Source organism: Elephantulus edwardii, unplaced genomic scaffold (genome assembly GCF_000299155.1).
Source record: "Elephantulus edwardii isolate Elephantulus edwardi_28Jun2011 unplaced genomic scaffold, EleEdw1.0 scaffold00302, whole genome shotgun sequence".
NCBI classification, from domain to species: domain Eukaryota; kingdom Metazoa; phylum Chordata; class Mammalia; order Macroscelidea; family Macroscelididae; genus Elephantulus; species Elephantulus edwardii.
Window position 1 is genome coordinate 276,602 of NW_006400052.1, and position 27,448 is coordinate 304,049.

Consider the following 27,448-nt stretch of genomic DNA (forward strand, 5'->3'; position numbering starts at 1 on the left):
ATGGCATACCAACTGATATATTTCAACAAATAGATGCTGCCCTAGATGTGCTTAACAAGTTGTGCCAAGAAATCTGGAAGACAACCGCCTGGTCAACTGATTGGAAGAGATCTATATTTGTTTTCATTCCAAAGAAAGGTGATCTAACAGAATGTGGAAATTTTCTAACAATATCATTAATATCACATGCAAGCAAGATTCTGCTGAAAATTATCCAAAAACAACTGGAACAGCACATCAGCAGAGAACTGCCAGATGTGCAGGCTGGGTTTAGAAGATGCCATGGTACTAGGGATATTATAGCTAATGTTAAATGGATCTTGGCTGAAAGCAGAGAGTACCAAAGGAGGATCTATCTGTATTTCATTGCCTATGCAAAGGCATCTGATTGTGTGGACCACAACAAACTGTGGCTGACTCTGAGAAGAATGGGAATCCCAGAATACTTGATAGTGCTTATGCAAAACCTATACTTGAACTAGGAAGCTGTTGTCAGAACTGAGCAAGGGAATACTGCATGATTTAAAACTGGAACAAAGTATACACTTACAAAAAAAGATGAACTGGCAAAAGTTGTGTGGTAGATCTAATTACAACAATGATAGTAAGTGTAGCTTCCAAGGTTGCTTATATAGAACCAAAAACCTATGGATTCCCTTCCTTGGTTTGGAATTTAGGACTGTGGTTTCATGGGACATCCCAGTTAATTGTCCTAATAACATGTTTTAAGCTTTTATTCTACCTCTGTTGAAAGGCTCTGGTGGCATAGTCACCAGAGTTGTGCTGCTAACTCAAAAAGTCATTACCTCTCAGTGGGAGGAACATGAGCAATCTCTTTCTCTAGGATTTATACAATAGGAGGTCAGCTATGAGTTATCAGCTATTCTACCTCTCAGTTCATTGTGTGGTACCAAAGCTCTTAAAAGCTTTCAAGTGGCCAAGCAAGACCCAATAATTGATTTCTGTTGCCTACAGCACAAAGAAAGGCAAATCACAGGAAAAGAAGAATATGGTTCCTGACTACCATGACTAAACATTTTTTTTATCAGAGATTCCGTAGAACAATGCTGATCCAAAGGTGATGGGATGCAGACAGACCTGAATTTCACATTTTCATGGACTCTTCAAGGTTGAGATGAATCCTAAAATTATTTCCCTGAGATAGTCTTTAAACCTTGAATTAAAAAAGTTGCCTTAATTCTTAAAACCAAACTGTACCTTAATTTGTCTAGTAAAAATGGGGGGGGGGGGAGTCTGCTTTGAACATTACGTTTTATACTAAAATCTCTATGGTATCAAACTGATAATGTTGTTATGTGTTGTCGAGTTGCTTGCGACTCATAGCAACCCTATGTACAAGCCCTAAATCCTGCTCTGTCCTGTGCCAATCGCACTGTCTACAAAACACACCCATCCCGATTACCTCAGTCACTGAATCAATCCGCCTCATAGAGGGTCTTCCCCTCCTGCGCTGTCCCTCCATCCTCCCAAGCATGATGTCCCTCTCCAAGGACTGGTCTCTCCTTGCAACATGTCCAAAATATGTCAGACAAAGCCTCAGAATCCTTGCCACCAAGAAACAGGCCGGTTTAACCCTCTTCAGGATGAATGTGTTTGTTTTCTTAGCAGTCCATAGTACATTCAATACTTCTCCAGCACCACAGCTCAAAGGCATCAATTCTCCTTTTATCCTCCCTAGTCATTGTCCAACCCTCTGATACATAATAACTGATTGCAAAGACCATGGCCTGTATCAGGAGCACTTTAAGTCTCCAGAATGACACCGGTGCTCTTCAGTACTTTGGAGAGGTCCCTAACAGCAGACTTTCCCATCGCAATACATCTTTTAATTTCCTGGCTGCTGGTGCCAAAAGTGTTGACTGTGGAGCCAAGCAAACTAAAGCTGTGAACATCTCAATCTCTTCACCATCCATCTTGACGCTGCCAGTTTGTCCAGTGGTGAGAATCTTTGTCTTCTTGATATTGAGCCTCAATCCATATTGAAGGCTACAGTCCTTGACCCTTTGCAGCAAGTGCTTCAGTTCCTCCTCAATTTCAGCAAGCAGGGTTGTGTCATCTGCATAACACAGATAGCAACTTGAAAATTTAATAGAAAATTTAGGGGGCAGTGAATTTCGAGGGGAGGAACAACTCAGAAAAGGAGGGTGAGAAGAATGCACAACTATAAGAATGTAATCATTCAATGTCACTAAACATAGACGTAAAAATCGCTGAATTGGTTAATGTCTTGATGCGTATATTCTCAACAACAAAATTAAATTTTATTTTTTTAAATTTTATTATTTTTGTGTGTGTGCGCGTGTACTGTCAAATCAGATCTGACTGGTACAGGAGGAGATTGTCCCTCCTTCTCTAGTAGAGCATCTGGTGGATTCGAACCGCGTACCTCTGGGATTGCAGTGCAACTTCTTGCCACTAGGCCACCAGGGCTCCCCAAAATTAAATTTTAAAAGTAAATGAAATGTCTTGTATTTTAACGACATCCTATAGGCAAAGTACTTGCATAAAATTAAGCTGCAATAAATTGAAGCATATATTAAAAGAGACAGGTACTTCTAGAGCATGTTTGGATTGCCAGAGCTGGTTAGAAAAGGAGGCATGGCTGCGACATTCCCAAGGACAATTATTCTATTCTCCCAGCCCCGTATACCCTGCAGAGACGTCACCGCAAGACAGATCCCCCCACAGCTTGCGGGAGCCATCCGCAGGCTCCCAGAAGCCCCAGGTTTGGGGTCCGCCTCCCCCAGAGCCAGGTGCCCACAACGGACTACATTTCCCAGTGTGCACTTCAGGGAGGTGGCTCGAGGGGGCGGTCCCACAGCTCGGCCTACACTCTGGTACACTTTTGATGACCCAAGCAGTTAACCAAAGTTCTCAAAGCCGTTGCTTGGCGAAGAGTTTTGCGAAACTCTCTCGACACTCTCACCCCATTATAGGTCACGAGTCCTGCAGGGTCTGTGGGGAACGCTCGTCCCCACATCCTCCTGGCCTCCAAGAGTTCGGCCCACTGAATCTGAGAGAAGGTCCAAGTCCAGGTTTATCGTCCCGGGAGAGATTTCCTGGTCCTTCGGAGTCCGCAATGCAGCCAGAGGTGGACAATGGAGACCTGGGGCTGGGCAGCCGAGGTGGGCCTCGAGGATGTGCAGCCGAAGACTACAACTCCCAGGCCGCACTGCGGCGGCGAACACGTCACGCTGGCACCGCCGGTGGCCCCGGGAAGCGGAGCGGGCGGGGGCAGGGGCTGGGGCCAACAGGGAGGCCGATGCCAAGGATGGGGGCTTCCCGGTCGCCCTGCGCGTGAGGAGGCCGAGGGGCGCGCCACCCCTTACCGGGGCGGGCGCCCCGGGCCCCACCACCCCTGTCCCGCCCGGCGACCGTGGCCCGGGATGAGGAGCCGGGGGCCGCCGGTGGAGCTCCACGGGGTGAGAGGCGCGGGGAAGGGGGCTGCCTGCGTCCCTCGCCCCCGCCCCCACCGGCGGACCCCAGCAGGATTTCGGGGACCGAAAGGCCTGGCGCTGTTAGCGCCCTGACATTTGGGGAAAGCAGGTGAACCCAGCACCCGGCCCCACTCGGACAGCAGTATCAAAGGGGAGGATCCTGCCCTTTTAGAGGTTCTTTCTGGCTCCTGCTGCGGGAGTCCCCAGTCATGGTCCCCAGAAGCCCCTCAGAGCCCACAGATACTGGGCCCCATCGCGGCCGCCGGAGCCCGCCCTCTGCATCCTCCGGGCAGCGGGTGTGAAGCGGCCTCCTGCAGCGCCGGCCCCTCCCCCATGGAGGAGGAGGAGGGGGCGGCGGTCAAGGAGTGGGGTACCCCCGCGGGGCCCGTCTGGACCGCAGTGTTCGACTACGAGGCGGCGGGTGAAGAGGAGTTGACCCTGCGGAGGGGCGACCGCGTCCAGGTGCTTTCCCAGGACTGTGCCGTGTCCGGCGACGAGGGCTGGTGGACCGGGCAGCTGCCCAGCGGCCGTGTGGGTGTTTTCCCCAGCAATTACGTGGCCCCAGTGACCCCCGCCGCACCTGCGAGCCTCCAGCTGCCCCAGGAGATCCCCTTCCACGAGCTGCAACTGGAGGAGATCATTGGGGTGGGGGGCTTTGGCAAGGTCTACCGTGCCCTGTGGCGTGGCGAGGAGGTGGCAGTGAAGGCTGCCCGGTTGGACCCTGAGAGAGACCCGGCAGTAACAGCAGAGCAGGTGCGCCAGGAGGCCCGGCTCTTCGGAGCTTTGCAGCACGCCAACATCATTGCCCTTCGGGGTGCCTGCCTCAGCCTCCCACACCTCTGCTTGGTCATGGAATATGCCAGAGGTGGTGCACTGAGCAGGGTGCTGGCAGGACGCCGGGTGCCCCCTCATGTGCTCGTCAACTGGGCTGTGCAGGTCGCACGGGGCATGAACTACCTACACAATGACGCCCCAGTGCCCATCATCCACCGGGACCTCAAGTCTATCAACAGTAAGTGGTCTGACTCCTTCCCAGAGCCTGTGCGACCAAGCCAAGGTGGTAGGATACCGGGAGAGGGCACCAAGTGACAATGTGGGTCAAGAAGAGACAGAAGTCTACCTACAGAGTGTGTGGGGCTGGTCTTGGCCCCATAAAGGAAGGAAAAGGAGGCTCAAAGGGGTGAACCATACCTACCTCCTTGGCTATAGAGTCACAGTAGCTCCGTAAATACTTAGAAAAGAGTTTTTCACCACAGGACAGAGCAGTGTCTGCCCTCATGGCGCTCGTCATTGGACCCGTGAGGACATTCCAGAAGCCTAACCTGGAATCCGTTTCTCAAATACCTTCCTGGTATTTGGAACCAAATGACTCTGTCCTCTGCATTGTAGGGTGTTTAGCGCTATCCTTGACCTCAGGCCACTAGCAGTAATTAGCATCTTTCATTCTCCCAGTTATGACAACCCAAGGTGTTTTAAGACATTGCTAAATGTCAGGTGCAGGGCAAAATAGGCCCCAGTCTAGAACCTCATCCTGGCATCTTCCCAGGCCTCTCTGACAAACTAGGAAAGATGAAGTGGGAGGAAAACAGATGTGGAAGAGGCTTAGATCAAAGCTTCCAGGCTGCCTGGCCTATCCCAAGCGCCCAAGAGCTGATTGGTTTGCTAATGAATGAAGGCAAGGTTCCGCAGGTGTTACATCCACATGAAGAGCTTCTCATCATTAAGATAGCAGATGTTAAGTGAATACCTCATGAGGAGTATTCTGGTAGAAACCAAAACAATCGTTTCTGCAGTTATATTCACAAAGTACAAATGTTTATTCATTCCATGAACATTACCAGAGTCCTTACTGTGACCAGACTCTGTCCTGCGCCTTAGGGATTCAGCAGGAGGACATCCTACCTTCCTGGCTCTTCTGTCCTTCCTCTGTCCCATCATGCTGTCTTTCAGTCCTGTGTTTGTGTTCATTCTTTATTCAATATTGACTGGGCCAGCACAGAGCAGCAACAGTGAATGAAGTCAGCATGTCTCCCTCACAGAACAACACCCAAGCCTAGAATGTGAAGTGCAGCCAGGGGCTCCCCTTTGCCTTCAACTCTTCTACTTCCCTTCTGAATCCTGTCTGCTCTCTTTCTTGAAATGTGTTTCGGTTTATACCACTGTTTTATGTTTTTTGCTGTTCCTCTTCCCACTCCACCAACTGCTGGCCCCGTGAACTAGGGGCTGGGTCTTCCTTACATGCTCAGCACAAGCCTATCCAGTGGCTGTTGCCAGGTGACCAGTAGGCTAGGGCCAGGGCTGGGCTGAGTGTTAGTTAACATCAAATCAGTTCTGATTCACAGCAGCCCATGTGTTGGGAGTGGAAGTGCTCAAGGCTGTCATATTTCAAAAGCAGACTGCCAGGCCAAAAGTAGACTTCTGAGGCCTCTGTGTCAGTTCAGACCACCTTTTGTTGTTATGTATGCCATTGAGTCACTTGCAACTCATAGTGACCCTTTGTACAACAGCTCTGAACCCTGTTCTATTTTGAGCTAACCTCATTGTCTCCAGCACACCTACTCTCAGTCACTGAATCAGTCCATGTCATCCAGGGTCCTCCTCTCTTGCATTGCCTCTCCACCCTTCCCTCACAAACTACCTATCTCATGCTTCACTGTGTGTCATCAAGTGGATTGAAACTCATGGTAACCCTAGAGGACAGGGTAGAGCTGCCCTACAGAGTGTCCAAGACTGTGGTCTTCTGGAAGCCAACTGCCACATTTTTCTCCCATGGAGCAACTGGTTGGTTCAAACTGCTAACCTGGTTAGCAGCAGAGTCCTTAACCACTGCATCACTATGGAGGCAGGAATCCCACAAACACACTTGCCATGATCCTTGTGATGTCTGGGACCCCTTCTGACCTCTTCTCCACCCCTATTGTAGGGTATAGGGCCATTACACACACACTCACACCACAAGGCTTTCTGTATCACCTTTATGAAGGTCTGATGAGAAGCTGAGAGGAGAGTTTCCTGATGGGACAAAGGGACATATTCATGACTTGAGAAAGAAGACAAAAGCTACCTCTCAGAGCCACTTATCTAAGATCACTCATTCATTGATTGGAGTCTTATGTACTTGCCAGATACCAGGCACTGTCTTCAGCTCTGAGGTTACAGGCATGAACAAGATTTTCACCTTTAAAGAACTTGGGTCCTCATGAGCAAAGACAGATAACACACCACAACTTCAGAACATACTGGGCGCTAAAGAAAATACAGCCTATGAAGGACAGCAGATTTAGATTGGGTGGTCAGGTTAGACAGCATTTGAACAGCCTCAATGAGGAGGACTCAGCCCTACAAAGATCTGAGGCAGAGTGGGAAGCACTTAGGTGGCAATGTGCTTGCAGTTATGTGCCATCAGATCACTTGCAACTCATAGTGACCCTTTGTACAACGGCTCTGAACCCTGCTCTATCTTGAGCCAACCTCATTGTCTCTGACACACCTATTCCCATACCCCAGTCACTGAATCAGTCCATCTTATCCAGGGCCTTCCTCTTTTGCATTGTCCCTCAACCCTTCATTTTGTGTTATGTGGAGCTGAAGTCAGAGCAGCAGGAATGAGGTCAGAAACACAGGTAGGGGGCCAGATTACATAGGATCTAGGGACCACAGTAAGGGCTTGGCATATTTTATTCAGTGTAATAGAAGCCATTAGTTTGTTTCAAGCAGAGAGTGGCATTGTCAGACATAATAATGTTGTTGTTATGTGCTGTTGAGTCACTTGCGATTCATAAAGACCCTGTGTACAACAGCCCTGAGACCTGCTCTGACACACCTACCCTCATTACCTCCGTCACTGAATCAGTCTATCTCATCGATGGTCTTCCCCTCTTTCTTCGTCCCTCTACCCTTCCAACCATGATGTCCCTCTCCAAGGACCAGTCCCTTCTTACAACATGCCCAGAGTATGTCAGATGAAGCCTTAGAATCCTTGCCTCCAAGGAGTAGCCTGGCTTCACCCTCTCTAGGACAAACTTGTTTGTTCTCTTGGCAGTGTTATATTCAACACTCTTTTCCAGCACCACAGCTCAAAGGCATCAGTTCTCTTTCTATCATCCTAAGTCATTGTCCAGTTCTCTAATGCATAGCAAGCAATTAGTCTCTAGACTGACATTATTGCTCTTCAGTACTCTGGAGAGGTCCTTGACAGCTGACTTCCCCAATGCAATCCATCTCTTGATTTCCTGGCTGCTGGTACCAAGAGTGTTGATTGTGGAGCCAAGCAAATTAAAGCTGTTAACAATCTCTTCAGCATCTATCATACTGCTGCCAATTGGCCCAGTGATGAGAATCTTTGTTTTCTTGATGTTGAGCTTCAATTCATATTGAAGGCTGAAGTCCTTGAGCTACTGCCGCAAGTGCTCCAAATCCTCCTCAGTTTCAGTAAGCAGAGTTGTGTCATCTGCATAACACAGGTTATTGATGAGTCTTCCTCAAATCCTGATGCCACTTTCCTCCTCATACAGCCCAGCCTCCCGGATGATCTGTTCTGCATGTAGATTGAAAAGGTATGGAGTCAGAATACATCCCTGGCGTACACCCTTCTTGATTTTGAACCATGCAGTGTCTCCTTGTTCTGTTCTGACCACTGCCTCCTGGTCCAAGTATAGATTTCACGTAAGCACAATCAAATATTCCGGGATTCCCTTTCTTATCAGTCAGCCACAGTTTATTGTGTACACACTCAGACACCTTTGCATAGTCAATGAAACACAGATATTCCTCTGGTACTCTGCTTTCAGCCAAGATCCATCTAACATTAGCTAGAATATCAATAGTACCTTTTCTAAACCCAGCCTGCACATCTGGCAGTTCTCTGTTGATATGCTGTTCCAGTTGTGTTTGGATAATTTTCAGTAGAATCTTGCTTTCTTGTGATAGTAATGATATTGTTTGATAATTTCTGCATTTTTTTTTTGTTAATCAACATTCACTTTATTTTTTAGCTTGACCTTCTAGTAAATCTTTAGCTTCATTGATTTTGGCTGCTATATAAGGAGATCCTCCCTTGTCTGGGTGATTTAAGAGCATAATTCGTCTATGAGCATCTCTTATTTTTCCTTTATTGGCGGTAGGGCTGGCATTATTATACCTTACACCTAGTATTAATGCTGCTTCCCGTTTTGTCATTTTGGGTTCAAATCCACCTCTGTAATAACCACCACTGAAGGCAGATTTTGGTAGACTTTGCAAAACTTGTTTTACTTGAGGTTCCACATGCTTCATGGCTTGCAAAACATAACGTCCTGCAAATCCTGCAGCAGCAATGGTCAGTCCAACTGCTACCATTGTACTGGCCATGGTTCCAGCTCGGCTGTCCTGCATCCACGGGGACCGCGGCTCATGCCAACCAGCGGCCGTGGCCACTCTCCAGACACCTCGGAAAGCCACACACCATCGACAGCTGCAAATCCCCCCCACCCCGTACCAGACACCCTAATTTCTGCATTTTATCAGGTTACCTTTCTTTGGGATGGGAAGAAATATAAATCTCTTCCAGTCAGTTAGTCCTCCAGATTTCTTGGCACAACTTAGTGAGTGCACCCAGGGCAGCATCTGTTTGTTGAAATAATGTTAATTGGTATGCTGTCAATTCCTGCAGTCTTGGTTTTTGCCAGCTCTTTCAGAGCAGCATAATAGCTAACATTTTTAAAGAACCTATGTGTAATGTGAGCTCTGGTGGCCTACTGGCAAGAAGCTGCGCTGCAATCCCAAAGGCTACTATCTGCTCCTGGGGAGAAGGATGGGAAACCTCCTCCCTTGGGATTAAATGCCTCTGAAAACCTGCTGGAGGGTCAGCTGTTGGTTCCGTCTCTATGGTACACAACAACATGTTGAGTTATGTCTGACCCTCCAGTGGGTTTTCAGAGGCAGTAAATCACACAGGAGGAGATTTGTCCATCTTTCTCCTGAGGAACAAGAGGATTCAAAACCATGTGCCTTCAGGTTGCAGCACAACTCCTTACCATGTGTCCACCAGCTTCCTAACTATGGTTGTACAGCTTTATGAAACAAGTACTATTATTCCCAGTTAGGTGCACTGTGGCATCTCTCCCTCCTTCTACCGCACCCCTCACCTAGTGCCATTGAGTTGGAACTGTAGCCAACTCCAGTCATTTTCCAGAGGCAGTAAATCACCCAGTAGGAGCTAGCCCATCTTTCTACCGAGTAGCAGCTGGTGGATTCAAACTACCTGCATTTGTGTTGATAGCTATCTTCTTACCTACTAGCCACTAGTTACAGTGTATTACATATTAGACTGCTAATTGAAAGGTCATTAGTTCAAATCCACCAGTGCTCCACAGGACACAGATTAGGCAAATCTGGTCCTATTAAAATGTATAGTCTCAGAAATGCAATGAAGGAATTGACTCAGCAATAAGTTTTTAGGGGTTTTTTTGTTTCCCCCCCTTTTTTTTGAGACAGTCCCTTTTTTAAAAAAATTGGGATTTTAATGACATTTTATAGAGAACTTGGATTTCCATTCATTCAATATTGCACATTTTCCTCCCTGCACCCTCCAGTTCACTTTTCTCTTTGGGGAAAAATAAAATTCTTTTGTTGTTGTACAATTCTCCACCCCAGTCCACTTTACTATGCAGCTTTTATTCTGGACTGTTATCATACTTATAATTACTGTTGTTGTTATGTGCCATCAAGTCGTTTGCAACTCATAGCGACCCTATGTACAACAGCCCTAAACCCTGCTCTATCCTGTGCCAATCGCACTGCCTCTGACACATCCATCCCGATTACCCCAGTCACTGAATCAATCCACCTCATAGAGGGTCTTCCCCTCCTGCGCTGTCCCTCCACCCTCCCAAGCATGACGTCCCTCTCCAAGGACTTGTCCCGCCTTACAACGTGCCCAAAGTATGTCAGACGATGCCCCAGAATCCTTGTCTCCAAGGAGTAGCTTGGTTTAACTCTCTCCAGGATGAATCTGTTTGTTTTCTTGGCAGTCCATGGTACATTCAATACTCTTCTCCAGTACCACAGCTCAAAGGCATCAATTCTCCTTCTGTCCTCCCTAGTCATTGTCCAACTCTCTGATGCGTTAACAAGTGATTGCAAAGACCATGGCTTGTATCAGGCGCACATTAGTCTCCAGAGAGACACCATTGCTCTTGAGTACTTTAGAGAGGTCCCTAACAGCAGACTTTCCCATCGCAATACGTTATTTTTATGATACAATTACTATCAAGAAGTATTTTTTCCTTTTTTTTAGTTTTTTTATTATTAAATTTTATTAGTTTTAATGAACATTTACAGAGATTTTGGGTTTTCATTCATTCAATGTTGCACCATTCTCTCTACCCTCCTCCCCAAGCCGAGCCCACTGAAGCTGTGAACAATCTCAATCTCTTCGCCATCCATCCTGATGCTACCAATTGGTCCAGTGGTGACAATCTTTGTCTTCTTGACATTGAGCCTCAGTCCATAATGAAGGCTGCAGTCCTTGACCCTCTGCAGCAAGCGCTTCAGGTCCTCCTCAGTTTCAGCAAGCAGGGTTGTACCATCTGCATAACACAGATTATTAATAGATCTTCCATCAGTCCTGACTTTTAAGCCTTTCTTTCCCTTATCTGTTTCCATGCAGTGTACATTATTTATCTCCTCTTTTCTTAGTTTTCCCCAACCCTGATGTCAGTCCTGTTTTACAACAGTTGCATTAAGCAGTATTTGTCCTTTTGTGACAGATATTTCACTCAGCATACTGTCCTCTAGGGTCACACATTTTGTATATTATTTCATGTTTTTCAGTGCTGCACAGCATTCCATTGTGTGAATATACCACAGCTTCTCTATCCATTTGTTTGTTGATGGGCACTTGGATTGTTTCCATCCCTTTGCTATAGTGAAGAATGCAGTAATAAACATGGGTGTGCATATATCTGCTTGGGTGGCATTTCTGGTTTCTTGAGGTGTATTCCCAGTAGTGGAATTGCTGGGTCAAATTGTATTTCTATTTCCACGTTGCTGAGAAGCATCATACTGCCTTCCATAGTGGTTGCACCATTTTACACTCCCACCAACAGTGAATAAGTTTTCCAGTTTCTCCACAAACTCACCAGCATTTGTTGTTTGCTGCTGTGTTGAATGTTGATACTCTTAACGGGGGTTGAGTTGATATCTCATAGTAGTTTTTTATTGTTTCCCCATTTAACAGAAAAGAGTCTGGTGTTAAGATATTTTGTGGTGAAGCTTATTAGTGGCAAAGCTGGGCTTCAAATCCAGACAGTACTCTCTACACCGTAAGGCTTCTATTTGCTGAAGGTAGTGGAATTTAGCAGTTAAGAGACTGGGTTCTGATAACAGAAGGAATTCTTTACCCCACTATTTTCTAGCTGTGTGATCTTGACCAAATGACTTCATTTTTCTGAGCCTCCATTTTCAAGTCAATAAAATGGGTTTGTTGTGAATTATTAGTCATTAGTATAAAATGTTTAATGAGTGGCTGTCTAGTCTATCATCTGCCCCGCTCATGACACCTCTGGTAGCTCATGACATCCGAGTAAAACTGTGCTCCAGTGGGTTTTAGGTTTTCAGTGGCTGCTGCTTCAGATATAGGTCACCAGACCCTTACTGCAATGTGCCTCTAGGTATACTCAGATCTCTGACCTTTCAGTTAGCAGCTAAGTGCTTTAAACGTTCAGGAATTACATGAAGGGTTTAGTCCTGTCCTGGCATACAGCAGGCCCAGTTACAGACTATACTATAGCAGACTGATAACCAAAAGTTCAGCAGTTTGACTCCACTGGCCACTCTGGGGAAAAAGATGGGCAATCTCCACCCCTAAGGATTTGCAGCCGCAGACACCCAATAGTGGGTTGCTGTGAGTCAGAACCAACTCAACAGCAGTGGAGGGTTTTGGCAGATAAACATTACTCATACTCATTGCTGTCGAGTTAGAACTCACTTATAGTTTACCCTCCAGCAGGTTTTTAGAGGCTGTAAATCGGACAGGAGTAAACTGCCTATCTTTTTCCCGAGGAGCAGCTAGTGGGTGGCAGAGAAACTCCCTACACCCTAGCCCACCGGAGCTTCCTAGGCAGCAGATAACTGGAATGATTCTGTATGATTGAGGAACATACCAGTCCATTTTTGCCACAGTAATGCTGTGAAACAAACCATCCCCAAGCTCAGTGACTTTAAACAACCATCATTTGTTACTGTGCATATGTGTTGCATCTTAGCTGGAGGATGATGAGAGCATAAGAGGCTAGCAGACACATGTCCTGAAGTCTAAGCTTGGACCTGCTATCAGTCATTTCCACCTCATTCTGTTGACTACCAAGCTGCATGGCCAACCTACACCAAGGGTTGGGGATATCTACGCTCTCTCTCTTTGGGATGAAGAATGTGACATAGAGCAAATTGGGGTTATTAGTACAGTCTGTCATTGTGTTGTTGATTGCCTTTGAGTCAAGCATGACTAATAGTGACCTTATGAACAAAAGACCTGAAGCTTTTCTATAACTATCATCATTTCTCAAAGTTCATAGAGTTTCCAGAGGCATGTTGTTTAAGAAGTGGATGCCACTCCTGCTTCCTTCAGTCTGTCATAGGGGGTGACAAAGATGGAAAGAGCCCTACTTATTATGGTTTGCAGTTCTCATTTCTGGTTGTTATTGTAGTTGTGTACAGTTAAGTTGGAATCAACCCCTAGCTGACTCTCCAGTGGGTTTTCAGAGGCAGTAAATCATATGGGAGGAGATTGCTCATCTTCTGCAGAGCAGCTGGTAGATTTGAACCATGTCCCTTTGGGTTAGCAATGCAGCTCCTTACCACTAAGCCACTAGAGTTCCCTACCACTTTTGGGAGAACTGAGAACCAAGTAGGGCCAAGGCTTTGGCTAAAAATGTTTCATGGAGTTGAGTGGACAGGGGGAAAGACATGGGGTTCCAAACAGGAAAGGTGTTGATCCAGATTTAGGGAGTAGCGGGAGGATACATCTGAGATACCCAGGCCTGTCTCAGACAGATCCCAGTGACCCACCTCTCTCCCCACCCACAGTCCTTATTTTGGAGGCCATCGAGAACCACAACCTCGCAGATACGGTGCTCAAGATCACAGACTTCGGCCTCGCCCGTGAGTGGCACAAGACCACCAAAATGAGTGCTGCGGGGACTTACGCCTGGATGGCTCCGGAGGTTATCCGCCTCTCCCTCTTCTCCAAAAGCAGTGATGTCTGGAGGTGCTGAGAGCTGAGTTGGGGCAGCCCCTGGAAATGGGAGGAGGGCAGGTGGGGTCAAGGATGGCATGGGAGGGCAGCTCCCACTGCAGCCGAGATCCTGGTCACCTGGCAGAGAAGATGGCCAGCACGGTCAGACCCGCACATGAGGGCCAGATCAGTTACTTGTTCTGCCCGTGCACATGGCAGCTCAGGAGTGACTTGAAGTGAAATAAATCCCAGAGGTAGGATGTCCTCCCCTCAGAAAGTAGCCAAGTTCCATTTGTCAGACCAGGAAATTGAGGCCTTTGGAGGCAAGCATTAATTTATTCATGCATTCATCTAGTTGTGCTGGCTTCTAGGGTTGCAGCAGTGAACAAAAAGAGACATGTGTCTGCCCTGAGACATAGTAAGTACACAAGAAGACTTTGTAAAGAAAATCAGAATTTTAAAAGTTCTTATAAAGTGCCATCGAGTCAACTCCAATTCATAGCAGTCCTATGAAGAACAAAGCTGGACTTGCCCTGTCTTTGCCATCCTTCTCACCTCTGATACGCTCAAGCCCATTGTTACAGCCACTGTGTCAGTCCATCTTTTGAGGGCCTTCCTCTCTTTCTCTGATTCCCCACCTGCCCCAGCTTGATGTCTTTTTCCCAGAGCTGGCCCTTCGTGACAGTATGCCCAGTGTATGTCAGACAGAGTTTACCATCTTTGCCTGTAAGGAATACGAGATCAGAAAGAATATTAAATAGCACTTAGAGCTACCCTGGTAGGCTTGACATGGGTAAAGGTCTGGTTTGTTCTAGAAGCAGCAGGGAGACCCATGAAGCTAGAGCAGAGCAGGAGACAGAACCAGGATCCTGGCAGTAAGGGAACTACTTAGAGTTCCTTCCAGTAAACCAGCAAATGAGTAGGTTTAGGGCAGAGACAAGTCCAACAGGAAGTTTCTAGCTTGTACTTGAGCACAGCAGCCCCCAGAGAGAAGTTCTGAACAGCTTTCCAGCAAGCAGCCACTTCTAGTACCAAAAATTTATTGGAGCTGTGTTTCAGCTCTCTCCCTCATGGGAAGCCTGGGACTGACATGATGCCCCAACATTAAGGATTCAGGCTCTATCTAGTTGGGATTCTTCATGGGAGTGTGTGTGGCATTTGGGCAGGATAATTTACTCTCTTGTGCTTCTGAGTGTCTATGGTTTCTGGCCACCAATGTCTGTAACATTCCCAATCTCAACCAGAATGTCCCACAAGTTTCCAGGGACGTGGTAGAAGTTCAGGTGAAAAATCACTATTTTCCCCCCTCCCACCTGCATGGCCCTAATTCCAATCCAAATGGTTAGTTTAACATGACATATCTTCCTACATCCTACTGGCGAGTCTGAAGTTAGATGGCCACATATATGTGCAAAGGAAGATAGGCAGTGCCTCTTAGCAGGGTGTTTCCAGTTCAGACTCACCAGGGCTATGATTAAATAGAAGAGGAGAAAGTAACAATGGCACAAAGACAGGAGTTGTATCTATCTCATTCACTGCTGTATCCTCAGGGCCTAGGAAGTGCCTTGTACACAGCAGGTGCTTAATATAGACGAATGAATAAAATGAGTTGATGTTGGAGGCAAACAGGAGTCTCCTATGCATCAGGCATTTCACAGAGTGGTGAACCGGATCTGGAAGGACGCTTAGCTTCCTGGGCAAGGTGGACACAGAGTGATTGTAACAGTGATCGGGTGTTGTGTCCATTTAAAGGCTCTGTCTTGGGTATCAGGGAGCCCTCAGTCCAAATGTGGCGACACCGCATACTAACTTTGTGGCCTTGGGCAAGCAGTTTAACCTCTCTGAGTCTCCCCAAACAAAATATTGTGTACCATCGTGTTGGAACCAACCCATAGCTTACCTTCCAGCGGGTTTTCAGAGGCAGTAAATCACACTGGAGGAGATTGCTCATCTCCAGAGCAGCTGGTGCATTTGAATCTTGTACCTTTGCATTGGCAGCATGATTGCTTATCACCAAGCCACTAGAGCACCCTCCAGACAAAATAAGGCCGTACAATACCTTCTACCTCACATACTCTTGTGAGAATTACTGGGCATGCCTGGCTTGGATGTTAAATTCCGTTAGCCTGTTTTTAGAGGCAGGTACTACAGGTTTTATGGGAACTTTGAAAATGAGTCTGTAATCCAGCTTTGAATTGAGGAAGAGAGAGGTCCCTGGCAGGTACTTGGCCCTCACCTGAATTGAGACTTGAGGGACAAAGGGACGAGTGTCTAGTCAAAGCAATCAATGTGTGCAAAGAGCAAAAGTTAGGGTTGTGCAGTTAAGTGGCTAAGGTTTGTCATGGAGCTGAGAATGTTTCCAGGCAAGGCTGCAGGGGTCATCAAAGGTCAGGGCTGGTTTTTTTCTCATAGACAGGAAACTAACTAAAGGCTTTCAGGCAGGGATAAGGGAAGCAAGACAGCAAAGAAGAGACATCAGAGAACCCCACTCCCTTGTTCTGAAGATCAAATCAGGTTGTGTGGCCTCATCCAGAAGGGAGAGGGGGTATTGGGGTGGGAGGGAGTACATGGAAGGATGGGGGTAGACCGAGCATCACCTTCCCTCTCTTCTCCCTGCAGCTTCGGAGTGCTGCTCTGGGAGCTGCTGACAGGGGAGGTCCCCTACCGAGAAATCGATGCCTTGGCCGTGGCATATGGCGTGGCTATGAACAAGCTGACGCTGCCCATCCCCTCCACGTGCCCCGAGCCCTTTGCCCGCCTGCTAGAGGGTGAGCCAGGACCCCGTGGAGAGGGTCAGCTCAGCTTGAGGTGGTCAGGGCCCTCAGGCCCAGACTAACCTTTATCACACAAGTAGTTCCAGGAGGGTGAGGGGCTGGGAGTCCATCAACTGGGAAGACTCTCCACAAGAGTTGGCTCTGTGACCAGGCCCACCCACTGCTTTTGAAAGCAACCCCTTAGGTGTCACTAGACCAAGGGTTTCCCCCAAATCATGGCTCTACCACCAGTCCCTCAGCAGGAAGCCGGCCTGCTGAGTGGGGTAGTATTACCTGGGCCTCCTTTCCCCAGCTCTGTGGAAGCAGTTGTCCATAGTTCCCTGAGGCCTTGCCTTCTGCTCAGCAAACTGATTCCCCCCGAATCTAACAACGCCATCCCCAACACTGTCCTCCTCACACTCACCCCAGAATGCTGGGACCCAGACCCCCATGGGCGGCCAGACTTTGGCAGCATCTTGAAGCGACTCGAAGTCATCGAACAGTCAGCCCTGTTCCAGATGCCCCTGGAGTCCTTCCATTCACTGCAGGAAGACTGGAAGCTGGAGATTCAGCACATGTTCAATGACCTCCGGACCAAGGAGAAGGTGGGACAGAGGCACAAGAGGAGTGAGCAAGATCCCTGAGTTATGTGCCCTCAGTTATATATTCAGCCCCTTCCCCTGAGGCCCAGCCTTGCAAGGCCATTGGGCCTTCTTTTGCATGTTAAGGACTCAGGAGATCCTGCATGATGTCTGGGACTGGCTTTAAAATAGCACAGCAGAAATTAAGGAAGGGAGGGAGAGAACCAAATGGGAATAAATGAACAAGATGTGCAACATATAGATGCTTGTTCAAGTTAAATGAAAGCTCTCCTAAATGAAGCGGTGTGGTGAGAGACGGAAAGGAACTCCTTTCTTCAGACTTACACAGTCCCCTGCTCTGGCGCCCAACTTAGTGAGTGATGCCTCATGGGCTGTACTCAGGCCCCAGTGACCCAACAGCCCACTCCCAGGACCCCTGAGCAGATCACCCTCCCTCATCCCTGGCATCTGTCCTCAGGAGCTGCGGAGCCGGGAGGAGGAGCTGCTGCGGGCAGCACAGGAGCAGCGCTGCCAGGAGGAGCAGCTGCGGCGGCGTGAGCAGGAGCTGGCGGAGCGCGAGATGGACATTGTGGAGCGGGAGCTACACCTGCTCATGTGCCAGCTGAGCCAGGAGAAGCCCCGGGTCCGCAAGCGCAAGGGCAACTTCAAGCGCAGCCGCCTGCTCAAGCTGCGGGAAGGCAGCAGCCACATCAGCCTGCCCTCTGGTACCCGTTGTGCCCTGCATGTCCCCAAGGCCACTGGACTATCCTAACCAGGCTCTCCACGTTCCCTGTAGATACTAAAATGACCCCCAAAACATACATCTTAATTATTATGCTCACCCATTAAAGCAGAAAGCAGCCACCCCAAATGCCCTCTCTAGGTCTCTTCCCAAATATTGCCCAGGAGTAACCCTTAATATTGGGATCATTTATCCTCCCTCAGTCCAGATTCCCTAAAAATTGGTATTAGGTTATAAACAGGTATTCCCACCTGGATTCTGACTCCTGACGACCCTGTGTGCATCAGGACAGACATTTCAGTGGCTGTGACCCAGGGGAAATAGGTCCCCAGGACATTCTGTAAAAGCTCCTCTGGGCAAATTTGAACCTTGGCCTTTCAGTTGGCTGCTAAGCACATTCGTTAACCCAGGGGCTCTAATATTGGTAGTGGTGGTTACATGCTGTTGGTGAGATTCTATCAATTTTGACCCCAAAGCCAGCAACCATAACAGTTGGAATCTCAAGGCTTAATTGGGTTAGGGGGGAGGTTCGGGGGGAAGGGACAGTGGAGGACAAGAATTGTCAATTCCAGCAGGGCTCCAGTTTCTCCTGTTGGTCTGGGGGCCACACACTGGGATGACTAGGACTGCAAAATGACAAAGCTAACAATTCTTGGCTCCTTCTTGACTTCTACAAAGAGAACTTGCTTTTGGTTACTTAAGCTGAGGGGAGCATTTGCTTAAGAAAGTCTCCCTTTTTTTTTTTTTTTTTTTGCAGGCTTTGAGCACAAGATCACAGTCCAGGCCTCTCCAACTCTGGATAAGCGGAAAGGATCAGATGGGACCAGCCCCCCTTCCAGCCCCAGTGTCATCCCCCGGCTAAGGGCCATTCGCTGTGAGTGTTCCCCAAGCACCCAGCCATCACTCAGTCATTTAACAAATTTCTCTGTGTATAAGCCTCTCACCAAATCAGAGGTGCAGTGGGGCATGAGAAAGCCTCATTCTTCCTCTTTTCTCATCAGGGAGAGATAGATAAATAAACCAGCAAGAAGGATATTCCACAGATTGGAAAATCTGAGAAGGGAATGAAAGAGAAGTTTTATATAGGCCTCTCCAACACGGGCTGGTATGGTAAAGAGAGCTCAACAAGTGAGATCTGAAAGAACGGTGTTCTTGGCTGAGGGACCAGCACAAGGAAAGGCCCTGAGATCAAAACAAGTGAGGCCTATCTATTGGTAGGAGGAGCTTCCTGGAAGAGTGAATAAGAAAAAGAGTATGGACCTGTGGTCAGAGGGGAGCAGAGCACACTAAACTTTGTGAACCATGCCAGGGTATTTGGGTTTCATGTAAAATAATGGAAAGACCCAAGCAGTCTCTGAACAAGTCCAAAACCAAGCCAGGCCTAATGCCATCTAGTCAATTCCAACTCCTAGAAACCCTGTAGGACAGATAGAAACTGCCCTATGGGCTGTCCAAGGTTGTAAATCTTTGTGGAAACTGGCTGCTTCACCCTTCTCCCACAGTGGCTGTTGGTGGGTTCAAACCTCTGTCCTTTTGATTAGCAGCCAAGCACTTTACCTATCATGCCATAGGTGTTCCTATGATAAAATGTCCTCCTCCTTTTCTGGAGTCTGTGAGGAGTTAGGATTGTAGGAGGGCAGGAACAGAGGCAGATGGGTCAGTGGAGTTCTGGTGGCCTGGGTGGGGGGCCGTGCAGAGGGTAGAGAGCCACAGATGGGGGCTTCATGCAGAATGAAAATTCTTGGGGTTAGATGACAGACCGAAGAGGGTGAGGCCAACTCCCAAGTTTGTGCAGCCCCATCACTGCCCCTTGGCCTTGCGCCTCTCCTCCTGTAGTATGAGGGCCAGAGGTCTTGGGGGCAGACACTGGCCAGATGGCATGCTCCTCCCACCCACTGCTAGCAGGGCACTCAACTCAGGGCAACTCTCTGTTGGGTTTCTAAGGTGAAAAGTCCTCATAGGATCAGTTTGCCTCATCCTCCTGAAACTAGTGGGGTCAAACTGTTGACCTTTTAGCAGCCTACCATCAAGGTTAACAAGGTGGTGTGCCGTCAAGACAGAACCAACTCATAGCTGAGCTTCTAGCTGGTTTTCAGAGGTAGTAAATCACATGGGAAGAGATTGCCCATCCTTCTTCCACAGAGCAGCTAGTAGATTTGAACCTTGTATCCTTAGGATTGCAGTGCAGCTTCTTACCACTCTGGCGGCCTAGTGGATAAGGAGTTGTGTTGCCAAAACAAAGGCAAGTGGTTCAAATCCACCACCTGCCCTGTGGAAGAACAATGAGCAGTCTCCTCCAGTGTGATTCATTGATTCCAAAAGCCTGCTAGATAGAGGGGCAGCTATCAGTCTGTTCCAACTGGACAGCAATCAATGACAATTTTTTTTCTTTTTTTTTAAATTTTTATTGTATTATTTTTACTTGTACCGTCAAATCAGATCTGACTGGTACAGGAGGAGATTGCCTCCTCCTTCTCCAGCAGAGCATCTGGTGGATTTGAACCACACATCTCTGGGATTGCAGTGCAGTGTCTTGCCACTGACAATTTTTTAAAAATTATTAATTTCAGTGAAAATTTACAGAGACTTTGGATTTCCGATCATTCATTGTTGCACTTTTCTCTCCTCCTAACCCTCCCCCCAGTACACTACCCTCCTGGAAAAGTGAAAGAAAAATTCTTTCATTGTTTTACAGCCCCTCCCCCCAAGCCCACTCCACTATGCAGCCTTCGCTCTGGACTCCTGTCATGACAAAAATACCTAGTCACCTATCCCTTCTAAATAGTTTTCTCCCTCATCTATTTCAATGCAGTATACATTATTGAACCCATCTTTCTCAGTCTCCCCCCAACCCCAAGGTCAGTCTTGTTTTACAGCAGTGGCACCATGCAGTATTTGTCCTTTTGTGACTGAGATACTTCACTAATGTCCTCCAGGGTCACCCATTTTGAATAATATTGCATGAGTTCCTAGGTTTTCAATGCAGCATAGTATTCCATTGTGTGAATATACCACAGCTTCTCTATCCATTCATTTGTTGATGGGCACTAAGGTTGTTTCCAACTCCTTGCTATTGTGAACAAAGCCACGATAAACATGGGTGTGCATATATCTGCTTGGGTGGCAGTTATGGTCTCTTTGGAGTATATTCCCAGTAGTGGAATTGCTGGGTCAAATGGTATCTGTATTTGCAACTTTTTGAGAAAGCGCCATACCACCTTCCGTAATGGTTGCACCATTTTACACTCCCACCAACAGTGAATAAGGGTTCCAGTTTCTCCACAACCTTGCCAGCATTTGTTGCTTGCTGTTCTGTTAAATTTTGCTGTTCTGATGGGGGTGAGATAGTATTAATAGTTGTTTTGACAAATTTTTTTTAAAAAAGGGTACAGTTATCAGTGTTGGAGTCCTGTTGGCACAGTAGTTAAGAGCAGTTGGCATGTGCAGCAATGAATGAGTAGAAATCCAAAGTCTGTAAATTTTCATTGAAATTAATAATAAAAAGAAAAAAGGGGGGGGAAAGCAGTTGGCTGCTAAGCAAAATGGTCAGTGGTTCAAACCCACCAGCTGCTTCATGGGAAAAAGCTGCGGCAGTCTTCTTCCATGATTTATAGCCTTGGGAACCCTGTGTGGTACTTTGCCTCTGTCCTATAAGGTCCACTGGGGCCTGGAATTGACTCAGGGGCAGCGGGTTTGGTTTTTTCATTATTCTAACCTGTGTGGTAGGAAAGGAGAGGGAGGGCAGCTGACTCCAGGAAACTAACTGCTCCTGAGCTGGACACTGAAGGGCAAGCGGTCAATGTAGACTGAAAGGAAAGAGTTCCAGGTAAAGGGAACAGTCTGTGCAAAGGCACCGGCTGGGGAAACCGCATGCACTGGAGGGAAGGGGCTTCACCTCCTCCCCACACCTGTGTCTGCTATTCTCTCTGCTGAAACATCTTCTCCCTCATTGTCTGCTGGGGTCTCTCTCACCTCCTCCTCATTCCTTCCTGATGCCTCAGCCCTTCACCATGCTCTGTGTCTTCCATGACATGTGTCACCATCTTGCCACATATCGGCAACTTCTCAGTTCTCAAATCCATTGCTGTCATATCAAAACTGACCCATACCTGGCCCTCTAGTAACTTTCAGAGACTGTAAATCGTAGAGGAGGTGATTGCTTATTTTTCTCCTAAGGAGCAGCTGGTGGATTCAAACCACGTGTCTTTGTATTGACAGCACAACTTCTTACCCACTAGACCACCAGAGCACTGCATTTGAATGTCTCCATCTACTAAATTAGAAGCTCTCCAGAGGCAGGGATTTTGTCTGTATCACTCACTGCTGTCTCTCTATGTCTGGCACCTAGAAAAAGCAAAAGCCCAGATGCTGTGGGGTCAACATCGACTCCTATCAGCTCCATGAGTAGCAGTAAACAGTTGGGGGTAAATGAATGGCCCAAGGGCTAGCCTTCAAGAAGTAATGGCCGATGACCTTGGAGACATTAGCGGAAAATAGCACAGAAAGAGCCTCAAAAGCCAGGCTGAAGAACTGAGGCTTTGCTCCGCCACAGTGGGAGCTGGGAAGGGTTGATGGCAGGAGTGGGACATGACTGGGGTGAGGAAGGACCCTGGGCTCCTGGAGAGGGTGGCTCTGACACAGGGAGGCCCAGCCAGGGCAGATGCTCCAAGGCTGGTAATAGAGTGGCCTTCTTCGGCCCAGTGACCCCAGTGGACAGTGGTGGTGGCGGCAGCAGTGGAAGCAGCTGTGGTGGCAGCGGAACCTGGGGCCGCAGTGGACCCCCAAAGAAGGAAGAACTGGTTGGAGGCAAGAAGAAGGGCCGAACGTGGGGACCCAGCTCTACGCTGCAGAAGGAGCGGCTCGGTGGAGAGGAAAGGTACTGACAGCAACATCGAGCCTGCTTGGCATATTCTGCTCCCTCAGATGCAGGCAGCCACGCAACTGACACCCAACCCCATCTCCTTGCCCCCACAGGCTGAAGGCCCTGGGGGAAGGCAGCAAGCAGTGGTCCTGCAGTGCCCCCAACTTGGGCAAGTCCCCCAAACACATACCCATTGCCCCAGGCTTCGCCAGTCTCAACGAGATGGGTAAGGGGGTGAGGGTACCCATTAAACAAGGTATGCCTCTGGCCAGAGGGGAGCAGACCCTGGGAGAGGACTGACCATGGCAGCGTTGGGGGTGAACAGGAAGATCAGGATTTTGCTGGGTGCTCCCTTGAGAAGAGGACAGCCCCTTGAGTTTGGGGGTCATTCCCAGGGAGCAAAAGCTTTTGAGAGGAAGATCTGATAATGAAGCCAAGTGGGACATGGTGGCATCGCTGTTGGAAAGATCTCTGGGGCATCCCCTTGCCCACAAGTCCCAGGGTCCCAGACCAGAACTGAGTGCCCCTTTCTCCCCTTTGCAGAGGAGTTCGCGGAGGCAGACAGTGGCAGCGTGCCTCCTTCTCCCTACGCCACCCCGTCCTACCTCTCGGTGCCGCCTCCTGAGCCCTCCCCTGGGACCACGCCACCCGCGCGCTCAGGCCATGGTCCCCGGCGGCGCTGCGAGCTCGCCCTGCTGGGCTGCGCCTCGCTGCTGGGCGCTGTGGGCCTGGGTGCCGATGTGGCGGACGCGCGGGCCGCAGATGAGGAGCAGCGGCGCTGGCTCGATGGTTTCTTCCCCCGAGCTGGCCGCTTCCCCCGCGGCCTCAGCTCCCCCGGACGCCGCCCTGGCCCCGCACCCGGCCTCGTGTCCTCGGCCACCCTTGTGTCCCTGTCCTCTGTGTCTGATTGCAACTCCACGCGTTCGCTACTGCGCTCCGACAGCGACGAGGCCGCCCCGTTGGCACCCTCGCCGCCCCCCTCGCCCCCAGCGCCCACACCATCACCCAGCACCAACCCCCTGGTGGACTTGGAGCTGGAGAGCTTCAAGAAGGACCCTCGCCAGTCCCTCACGCCTACCCACGTCACAGCAGCACACTCCGTGAGCCGGGGACATCGGCGGACACCGTCGGACGGGGCGCTGGGGCAGCGGGGGGCACCCGAGGCCCTGGGTCATGGCCCTGGTGAGTGAGGCACCCCCAACTGGTCCTGTGTCCAAGCCCAGCCTCCACCCATCTGGAGCCAGGTGCCACCTCTTGTCATGGAGAAGGGAGGCTCAGTATCCCTAGGCCTCACTGCTGGAGCCACTGTGGGTCCTTGTGACTGAGAAATGGTGGCAAACAGTGATGTACACAACAGGCTAGACAGGCGACATAGGATCACTGTGGACCACTTGCTGCAGTGGGACTGGTGACAATGCCAGGTGTGTCAGAGTAGAGCTTTGTGCCCCAGGTTTTCATTGGCTTATTTTTCAGAAGTAGATTGTCAGGCCACTCTTCCTATAACCTCCAGCCTACCTTTAGCAACATATTGAAGACTACAGTCCAGGATCACTGTGGACCACTTGCTGCAGTGGGACTGGTGACAATGCCAGGTGTGTCAGAGTAGAGCTTTGTGCCCCAGGTTTTCATTGGCTTATTTTTCAGAAGTAGATTGTCAGGCCACTCTTCCTATAACCTCCAGCCTACCTTTAGCAACATATTGAAGACTACAGTCCTTGACTTTTTGCAACAAGTGCTTCAGGTCTTCTTCAGTTTCAGCAAGCCAAGTTGTTTCATCTGCATATCATAGGTTCTTAATGAGTCTTCTTCCAATCTTGATGCCACACTCTTCCTCATAAAGCCCTGCTTCTTGAATGATCAGTTCTGCACACAGATTGAAAAAGTATGGGGACCGGATGCATCCCTGATGCACTCCTTTCCTGATTTTGAACCATGTAGTGTTTCCTTGCTCTGTTCTGAGGACTGATTTTTTATCCAAGCACAGGCTTAGTATAGAAATAATATTATAATTGAAGCTCAATATCAAGAAGACAAAGATCCTCACCACTGGGCCAATCGGCAGCACCTATTAAATGGAGAAAAGATTGAGGTTGTCAGCAATTACAGCTTGCTCAGATTCACAATTAACACTCTTAATGCCAGGAGGCAGGAAATCAAAAGACTAATTGCATTGGGAAAATCTGCTGTCGTGGACTTCTCCAAAGTGCTGAAGAGCAATGATGTCAGTCTAGATACAAAGGTGCACCTAATGCAGGTCATGGTCTTCTCAATTACTTGTTATGCTTCAGAGAGTTGGACAATGACTAAGGATGACAGAAGAATAGATGCATTCAAATTGTGTTGGAGAAGAGTCTTGAACATACCATGGACTGCCAAGAAAACAAATAGGTCTGTCTTGGAGACGGTAAAACCAAGTTTCTCCTTGGAGAAGGCTAGAGTTTTGAAGTTCCATCTCACATACTTTGGGCATGTGGCCAGGAGAGACCAGTCCTTGGAGAAGGACATCATGCTTGGAAGGGTGGAGGGACAACACAAGAGAGGAAGACCCCAGATGAGATGGATTGATACGGTATCTGGAACAATGGAGGTTGGTGTGTCAGAATTAGTGAAACTGGGTCAGAACAGGGCAGGGTTCAGAACTGCTGTACATAGGGTCACTATGGGTTGCAGGCAACTCAATGAAACATAATAACGACAACAACAACAGTAAGGTGCTATTATTAACCTTCACTTACGTATTAAGGTTTGAGTATTTTCTCCTATCCCTGAGGTGTAGTCCATAGGGAGTTGCACTGCTAACCCACAGGTCATGCCTTTCAAGTGGTTCAAATCCACCAACATGTCAGGGTGAGAAAGATAGACAGTCTCCTCCTATGTGATTTATTGCCTCAGAAATCCACTGGAGGTTCAGCCATGAGTTCGTTCTGACTCAAAGGCACTGAATTTTAAAGACTGTGTTTATATTTATTTATATGGGCTTAAGATAGTGGCAAGAAGCTGAGCTACAATCTCAAAGGCACACAGTTTGAATCCACCAGCTGCTTCTTGGGAGAAGGCTGGGCAGTTTCTTCCCATGCAATGAACTGCCTCTGAAATCCCACCAGAGAGTCAGCTGTTGGTCACTTCTGACTTGATGGCACACAAGATGATATTATATGGTACCAGGAGATCAGGAGATGTATTGCACTGGAAAAGTCAGGAGATCAAGAGATGTACTGCACTAGGACAATCTACAGTAAAGGACCTCTCCAAATTATTAAAAAGCAGTGATGTCAGTTTGAGGACTAAGCTGCACTTTATTCAGGCCATGGTTTTTTCAGTCACTTGCTATGCATCTAAGAGCGGGAGAGTGACTAAGGATGACAGAAGAAGAATTAATGTGTTTGTACTGTGGTGTTGGAGTAGAGCACTGAACATCTCATGGATCACGAGAAGAACATACAAATATGTCTTGGAGAAAGTGCAGCCAGAGTGCTCTTGGAGGCAAAGATGATAAAACTTCACTTCACATACTTTGGGGAATTGGAGAAGGACATCATGCTTGGGAAGGTGAAAGAGAGGAAGACCAGGTCGACTGACTTAGTGACTGCAGAAATGGGCTTGAGGGTGTTGGAGACTGTGAGGATGGCACAGGATAAGACACAGTTCAGATCTGTTGCTCATAAGGTTGCTATGAGTCATAGTCTATGGCACCTAACAACAAGGTATTGGCTGCTCTGGTGGCCTAGTAGATAAGGAGTTGTACTGCCAACCCAAAGGCAAGTGAATCAAATCCACCAGCTGACCCAAGGGAGAAAGATGGGCTGTCTCCTCCCATGTGATTTACATCCTCTGAAAATTCACTGGCGGATCAGCTATGAGCCAGTTCCAACTACACAGCACACAGCAACAGTTTCTGGCTATCTGTGGTATGCTGTGGTACGTGTTACATGGATAGACTATAGGAGTCCATATGTAAATTTGCCCAGAGTAAGGCAGTTGGAAGTGACAAAGGCTTTCGTTAAAGAGGCACAATGAAAACAAATTGAGATATGGTGGAACCTGGTCTAGTGAGGGAGTTTCGGCAGTGGGGCTTAGCTGATAGCTAGACCACTGACTGCTGTGGGTACTGTTGCCTTGCTGGAAAAGCACCCCAGTAAGATGATCAGATCTTTCCAGAGAAACTCCAAATCCCGATCTCTGTGTGAACTCTGCCCCCCTCACTCACCTGATTTCATTCTATCTTCCCAGGCCCTCGAGACACCCTGGACTTCCCTCGCCTGCCTGACCCCCAGACCTTGTTCCCAACCCGACGCCGACCTCCAGACTTCCCTGGCCGCCCTACCACCCTCATGTTTGCCCCACGCCCCCGGCCGGCAGCCAGCCGCCCCCGCCTGGACCCCTGGAAACTGGTCTCCTTTGGCCGGACACTCAGCATCTCACCTCCCAGCAGGCCAGGCACCCCAGAGAGCCCCGGGCCCCCCAGCGTGCAGCCCACGCTGCTCGACATGGATATGGAGGGGCAGAGCCAGGACTGCACCGTGCCGCTGTGTGGGGCTCACAGCGCCCGCTGACGCCTGCCCACCACCCCGCCTGGGCAGCCATGAATGTAGTGCCCCAGGCCCACCCAGCCCACTGTGCCACTAGGTGGGGGTGGCCCCAGGCAGGATACACTATTTATTGGGGAAGGGAAGAAGGGGACCACTTAATTTATTCCTTTGTACCTGCAGCAAGGGGGGTGGAGTGGGCAGGGCTACTCAGGGACAGGGCATCATGGGAATTTGGCACAAAATGCAGCATTAAAGGTGACCCCTGCCCCCTATGGCATTGGCTATGTGTCATTCCCAATGGGCATCCCCAA

The 27,448-nt window shown here is 48.7% G+C and overlaps 2 protein-coding genes across 2 annotated transcripts; one reads left to right on the forward strand and one right to left on the reverse strand.

Annotated features, from left to right (window-relative positions):
* Positions 1-3,527: 3,527 nt before the first annotated feature.
* On the forward strand, positions 3,528-27,409 carry MAP3K10 (mitogen-activated protein kinase kinase kinase 10). Its single transcript, XM_006900890.1, has 10 exons — positions 3,528-4,470; positions 13,524-13,704; positions 16,291-16,439; positions 16,854-17,029; positions 17,484-17,730; positions 18,505-18,621; positions 22,449-22,623; positions 22,722-22,834; positions 23,152-23,790; positions 26,839-27,409. The coding sequence occupies exons 1-10, from the start codon at positions 3,792-3,794 to the stop codon at positions 27,159-27,161; spliced, it is 2,799 nt and encodes a 932-aa protein (XP_006900952.1). The 5' UTR covers positions 3,528-3,791; the 3' UTR covers positions 27,162-27,409.
* LOC102854256 (mitochondrial import inner membrane translocase subunit TIM14-like) lies at positions 8,442-8,807 on the reverse strand. Its single transcript, XM_006900889.1, has one exon. It carries the CDS (start codon positions 8,805-8,807, stop codon positions 8,442-8,444), a length of 366 nt encoding a protein of 121 aa, XP_006900951.1.
* Positions 27,410-27,448: the final 39 nt, after the last annotated feature.